Source organism: Gastrolobium bilobum, unplaced genomic scaffold (genome assembly GCF_033153095.1).
Source record: "Gastrolobium bilobum isolate Gb01-03AN ecotype WA unplaced genomic scaffold, APGP_CSIRO_Gbil_v1 utg250494, whole genome shotgun sequence".
Taxonomy (NCBI): Eukaryota; Viridiplantae; Streptophyta; class Magnoliopsida; order Fabales; family Fabaceae; genus Gastrolobium; species Gastrolobium bilobum.
This window is the reverse complement of record NW_026897939.1, coordinates 15,001-21,776: the sequence shown is the minus strand read 5'-3', so window position 1 is coordinate 21,776 and position 6,776 is coordinate 15,001. Positions and strand designations below refer to the sequence as shown.

General features: G+C 37.4%; 2 protein-coding genes across 3 annotated transcripts in view; one reads left to right on the top strand and one right to left on the bottom strand.

Moving 5' to 3' along the window:
- LOC133311606 (COBRA-like protein 4) lies at positions 1–2,422 on the top strand. Its single transcript, XM_061512675.1, has 6 exons — positions 1–104; positions 193–272; positions 977–1,433; positions 1,523–1,670; positions 1,761–2,038; positions 2,129–2,422. The coding sequence occupies exons 1-6, from the start codon at positions 53–55 to the stop codon at positions 2,407–2,409; spliced, it is 1,296 nt and encodes a 431-aa protein (XP_061368659.1). The 5' UTR covers positions 1–52; the 3' UTR covers positions 2,410–2,422.
- A 665-nt stretch (positions 2,423–3,087) lies between these two features.
- Positions 3,088–6,776, bottom strand: part of LOC133311605 (protein COBRA-like) — a 3,866-nt gene continuing 177 nt past the window's right edge. Inside the window, exons 1-6 of one of the 2 annotated variants that reach the window (XM_061512674.1) lie at positions 6,720–6,776; positions 5,782–5,861; positions 4,892–5,348; positions 4,556–4,718; positions 4,187–4,464; positions 3,088–3,676 (exon numbers count right to left, since the gene is read on the bottom strand). The exon at positions 6,720–6,776 is cut by the window's right edge and continues 177 nt beyond it. In XM_061512674.1, coding sequence (XP_061368658.1) covers positions 3,390–3,676; positions 4,187–4,464; positions 4,556–4,718; positions 4,892–5,348; positions 5,782–5,861; positions 6,720–6,776 — 1,322 coding nt within the window. In that variant the 3' untranslated portion in view covers positions 3,088–3,389. The remainder of the gene's footprint in view (positions 3,677–4,186; positions 4,465–4,555; positions 4,719–4,891; positions 5,349–5,781; positions 5,862–6,719) is intronic. The other variant, XM_061512673.1, reaches the window with a different exon arrangement.

Sequence of the window (6,776 nt, the reverse complement as noted above, 5' to 3'; positions counted from 1 at the left end):
TGTTGGGGCAAATTGTAGCAGTTGATAACATCAAACACACAATATTCTGGCAATGAGGCTTGTCATCTCAGCTCTTTGTGTTCTTGTGCTATTCTCTTTTGCAGGTGAGATGCAAAGTTTCATTACATGCTGATTTTTATTTCACTTTCACATGCAGATTCAACTAATTTATTAATTTTTTTCTTGTCATAGTTGCTTATGATCCTTTGGATCCAAACGGAAACATAACAATCAAATGGGATATAATGTCATGGACACCAGATGGCTATGTGGTAAGTACAAACTGCATTGCTGCTTGTCTTATATTTTCCAAGCCACACAAAATTCCAACAAATAGCTTGGCCTAGTTGTCAAGGGTGACATGAATGATCAAAATGTGAAGGCAGGGATAGATACAATTGTTGGAAATCGACAATCACACACAAATCGCAAACGAAAAGGGAAAGAGAGAGAGAGAGCGAGAATTGACATAGTGATTTATCCTAATTCACCCAATTTAGACTACGTCCAACTTGTTTGTACTATATTCACCTCACTGCTTTTATGCTGACCCCAACAACAGGGGCCCTCATTAGCATGCGAAGTATGAGCCATACCCAACAATAATGTCACAATTTTGTTAGCTAGCATTGCAATTTATTGCACAGTGAGTAAAATGCATAAAATGAAATGAAATTAATTAGGACAAATCCTGATGTCCAAGGCTCCCTGACTTGCTAGGGTAAGGGAGAGGGTCAATTATACGTAGCCTTATCATTGTATTTTTGCAAAAATGTTGTTTTCCGAACTCAAACCTGTGACCTTCCAATCTTAAGAAACAACCTTACTACGGTTCCAAGGTTCCAAGGCTCGCCCTCAATGAAACCAAATTAATTATAAAGAAAATAACATCAAAATATGAACTATTAGGTATTTAATCCAATCATGCAGTCATGTAATAAAATTACCTATCTGTGCCTATTGCATTTTCTATCAGGCAGTGGTAACAGTCCACAATTTTCAAATGTTTCGGCATATCATGAATCCTGGGTGGACCTTGGGATGGACATGGGCTAAGAAAGAAGTTATATGGTCCATGGTAGGAGCTCAAACCACAGAGCAAGGAGACTGCTCTAAATTCAAAGGCAGTATACCTCACTGCTGCAAGAAAATTCCAACAGTTGTAGACTTGCTCCCTGGTGTACCTTACAACCAGCAATTCTCAAACTGTTGTAAGGGTGGAGTGGTTGCAGCATGGGGCCAAGATCCTTCACAAGCTATCTCATCCTTCCAAGTGAGTGTAGGACAAGCTGGTACCACAAACAAGACAGTTAAACTCCCCAAGAATTTCACTCTCTTGGCTCCAGGACCAGGCTATACTTGTGGCCCTGCAAAGATTGTTCCTTCCACAACTTTCCTTACACCTGACAAGCGCCGCAAGACTCAAGCACTAAGTAAGTTCTCTAACTTGACAATATTCATTTCCTCACCAACTTCCCCATCAACAATTTTAAAAAATCTCATTTGTTTTTATCTTATGCAGTGACATGGAATGTTACCTGCACATACTCACAATTTCTAGCAAGAAAGAACCCAAGTTGTTGTGTATCTTTGTCATCCTTCTATAATGAAACCATTACCCCTTGTCCCTCTTGTGCCTGTGGCTGCCAGAACAAGAAGAATTGTGTGAAGTAAGTCTGATATTGCAAAACAATTGATAAACCTTGGCATATTTTAAGAGATAATTTCAAATTATTTATCACTGTTGGTATGGTATGCAGGAGTGACTCTAAAATTCTCAGCATGCTGGGAGTTCACACTCCAAAGAAAGACAATGAACCATTGCTGCAGTGCACTCATCATATGTGCCCAATAAGGGTCCACTGGCATGTGAAGCTCAACTATAAAGACTATTGGCGAGTCAAGATTGCCATAACAAATTTCAATTACAGGATGAATTACTCCCTCTGGACTCTTGCTATTCAGCATCCAAATCTTAACAATCTCACCCAAGTTTTCAGCTTTGATTACAAGCCTATTCTTCCCTATGAGTCCATAAGTGAGTGTCAGCAAATATATCTTCTTAAGTGTTACATAATTCTATAACTTTAAGAATGATTATTCAAGTGAGTTTTCATTATGTATGCAGATGACACTGGTATGTTCTATGGCATGAAATACTTTAATGATCTATTAATGGAAGCTGGACCAACTGGAAATGTTCAGTCAGAGTTGCTTCTTCAGAAGGACAAGGACACCTTCACATTCAAGCAAGGGTGGGCATTTCCTCACAAGGTCTACTTTAATGGTGATGAATGCATGCTTCCCCCACCTGATACCTATCCATTTCTCCCTAACTCTGCACATGCAAACCTATTTTCCTTCCCTGAATTCATCTTGTTACTGCTTTTCTTGCTAGCAGTTTGGTAAATTGGTACATAGTGTCAGCATTGTCTTGTGAAAATTTTGGAAATCATGTATAACTTGACAATAGGTATGAACATTCAAGTCATTCTTTGAAAACACCACGCCAAAATCATGGTTGTGTTGTTTGATACATGAGCACTGAAGGGATGCTAAATGTAAATCCCAACAATGATTATGTCTGAATAATATATTAATGATGCTGTTATTGCAATGCCAGTTCAATTCTCTTTTTGTTTTGTTTCAGTATAAAAAATATAATATAAAATCATTAATGTGACCGTAAAGAACCAATTCAACCCAAAAACTTAAGCATGATTTTATATATCTTAACACGTCCCCTCACACGAGAGTCCACTGGGCTTGAAGGGTGGACGATGCACAGGCCTACCTATCTGTGCGAAGAAAGAAATTCCACTAGAAAGAAAGTGGGGAGCGGTGAGGATCGAACCCGGTATACCGAAGCTCTGATACCATGTAAAGAACCAATTCAACCCAAAAGCTTAAGTTGTTGGATGAGGCTACATTAATGATTTTATATATCTCAACAGTGACCTTCCTCTCTAACAACTTAAACTTTTGGATAAAATTGATTTTTTTACAGTTTCTTTATACAACATTGAGGACCATACCCAACAAATAAAAAATATATCAATATTCCAATATTCCAATTAATGAGCTGCAAAGGAACAAACGATTATCATGTCAGATACTATGATTCATGAAGTCTATCATTTCCTGTCTATATTTATTATAATTACAGTATCAATTGCACTACTGATCTAAAACCAATAAATTCATCATCACATTACAAAAGACAGAAATGATTCAACCACCAATATGCTGAAACCTAGTCACAAATCATGGGACAACTGAGGTATTCTTGAAATGTCACTTGATGTCATACTCCAGATTGGTTTGAATTCCAAATTGACATCCCAAATTTGAGTCAAAACTGGTCAGGCTGAAAACTTCAGATATGAACTTTAAGGATATGCATAAAACACCAAGGCTAACAAGGATGTCATCATCAAAGCAAGCAGAGAAACCTCTTGACGGGAACCAGCATTAGGTAACCACGGATAAGCATCAGGTGGTGGCATCACACAATTGTCACCATTGAAATAGATCCTCCGAGGAAAAGCCCAACCCTTATCAAGAGTAAAAGTTTTATCCTTTCTGAAAAGTAGCTCTGACTGAACATTACCAAGAGGGCCTGCTTGCATGAGAAAATCATTGAAGAACTTGATTCCCCAAAGCAATGCTGTATCATCTGTTGAAAGAAACTTATATATCAATAACTTTTTATGTATTTATTTTGCTTCTGCTAAAAATAAGGAGTAAGAAGTTTTATGTTCTAGGGTAAAAATAAGAATATATACGTTCCTCATACAGTGATTAGAACCAGAAAACTTAGAATAAAAAGGGAAAAAGGCAACCCTGGGTGCACAAAACTTCTCGACTTTGTGAAGATAGGGATGAGGGTCGATTATACGAGACATTACCCTTGCATTTTTACAACTCAGACTTGAGCCTGTGACCTTTTGATTACAAATGAACAACGTTAGCCGGTACTCAATTACTCCAACGCTCTCTCTCAACCAGAAAATTTAGAATATGATAAAGAAATTTACTAATCAAGAAATTTTACAACCCCTTCATATTCATATAGTGGTTGTCAGATATGCTACTACCAATGGTCTAAAAATGTACACTATTATCAATTAAGGTTAAAGAACCATAAGTATTTTATGTCTAGTAGATTGCAAAAGGTCACACTTACTTATTGAACCGTAGGGAGTTATTGGCTCATAGTTGAAACTGAAAAGTTGGGTCAGATTGTTAAAGTTTGGGTGTTGAGCTACCAAGTTCCACTGAGAATAATTCATCCTGTAATTGAAATTAGTAATGGTGACCTTGACACGCCAGTACTCCTTGTAGTTAGTCTTAACGTGCCAGTGAACTCGGATTGGGCACATATGACTAGTACATTGAACCAAAGGTGCAATGCTACTCTGTCCAGGGTTAGAAACAACTGATGCCAAATGTGGGGAATCTGGACTGTAATCACACAGAAAAAGGACATATGTGAGTGTATAGTATTCTCATTACTTTTTAGAAGGAAATCACAGTTTCCTGAGAAATAAAAACCTACTTTACACAATTCCCTGATTCAGATGATTTGCCTTGGCAGCCACATGCACATGTTGGGCAAGGTACAACAGTATCATTATAAAAAGATGATAGGGAGACACAGCAAGTGGGAGTTTTCTGAGCTAGAAACTGTGAATATGTGCATGTCACATTCCATGTCACTGCAACAAATCATAGTAATATTAAGGTCACTCCAAGTAAGTTGTTGGATCTTGCTAATAGGAAGTAGGAATTCAGAATAACATTATTACTAGTTTACCACATTTTGGTACTAACAAAACTAGATAATTACACTGAAAATTGAAGAAATGAACATAAAAGTCCATTAACTTACTGAGTGCTTGGGTCACTCTCCGTTTGTCTGGTTGAAGAAATTGAGTGGGTTTCACGATTTTTGCTGGCCCGCATGTATAACCCGGTCCTGGTGCTTTCAAGGTGAAGTTTTGTGGCAATTTGACAGTTTTGTTAGTTGTACCAGCATTACCCACACTGAGTTGAAATGCTGCAACTGCATTGGTTGGATCCTGGGCCCATGAGCTAAGTACACCACCTTTGCAGCAATTTGCAATTTGTTGATTGTAAGGTGTTCCAGGAAGTAAATCTACAATTGTTGGGTCCTTTTTGCAACAATGTGGGATGTTTCCCTTATATTTTGAACAATCTCCTTGTTCAGTGGCCTGCCCTCCCACCATGCTCCATATTACCTCCTTCTTTGCCCATGTCCATTCGAGTGACCACCCCGGTGCTGAGATATGTCGATATTGTTGGAAGTTGTTCATCGTAACAACAGCCTGTCCATTCAATTGTTTCTTACACGTCTAAATAACAATTGGAACAAAAATAAACTCAATCCATTCTAAATAGATCAAGCCACTAGTATAAATGAACTCATTTATATACTTGAACTTTAGTCAATAACTTTACAACTTAAATAGTAAATACAGACTAAAAAAATCTATAAAAGTGTGATCCGAAATTCAAACCCTACTAATCGGAATAGAATGATGTTGTTTTCCAACCTTTTTAGCAAGTTGAATTATCCAAGTAAGAACTGATGTATAACACATGAGATTCAACTGATGTAACATACAGATCCATCACAAAAGATGTGTCTAACTAGTAGAGAGATAAACACCCAAAAACATTTGAAGACCATGTCTAATTGTACAACAGATTATTTGCTTCTAATATTAGTGAAGTGATATTGTAAAAAAATGTACTTACAACATAACCATCAGGTGTCCAGCTTATAATATCCCATTTGATTGTGATATTTCCATTTGGGTCAAGTGGATCATAAGCTTCTGAAAGATAAAGAGCCAACCTCAAATTAAATCAATTTAAGTGAATTAATCAGAAGGAAAGAAAGAAAAAATTATTATAAGGAAAGGAGATTAAAGAGCCAGCCAAGCATTTTATTATAAGATATATAGATAATCAGAATATCAATTTCATTGCTTGGTACCAAAATTTTGATAGCAAGCAAGAAAGAATAAAAAAAAGGAAGCAAAACGCCATATTTTCTACTAAAACCATTGGCATCAACATGAAAAGTGTTACGAGTCCCTAGGAAACTAACGTGGGGTTTATAAGGTCTTTAGACACTCTCACCCTTAGAGCTAGCTTTTAAGGTGGTGATTTCAAGGTTCATAACAATTGGTGCTTTCATTGAAAGTCGAGCCTATAGAAAGGGCTACCTATAGGCTGGATTAAAGTGTCTTTGGACACCTAATATTGATAGGTGAGTGAAGTTGCCTTAAAAGGGAAAAGGGCTACCATCAGGTCAGTGTCGATAGAGTGAAAGTAGCCGTGGACGTCGACTCTGAAAAGGGTGGCAATGTTACGATTTATAAGGTCGTGGTCACTCCCACCTTTGAACTAATTTTTGGGTGATGATATCAAGGTTCCTGATAAAAAGCCACCGGAAGCCAATAAAAGAATAAAATCTCTCAAATTTGGAGAAAAATCATCGTCCCAATTTCTTGAACAATTTCAAAGAACAAAACTTGCCAGCAATCTCAAGCATTCATTCCAATTCAACACACCGTAAGGTCCACGCCAGGCACAAAGGAACAAAAACTAGACAACCCAATAACCATGAACACAAAACCAACGAAAATTCAAAAACTTTGATGAGAAAAAGGCAGTATGAATGGACGAACCTGTTGAAGTGAAACAAGAGCATGACATCACCAACAAAAGCAGAATGCATGGACATG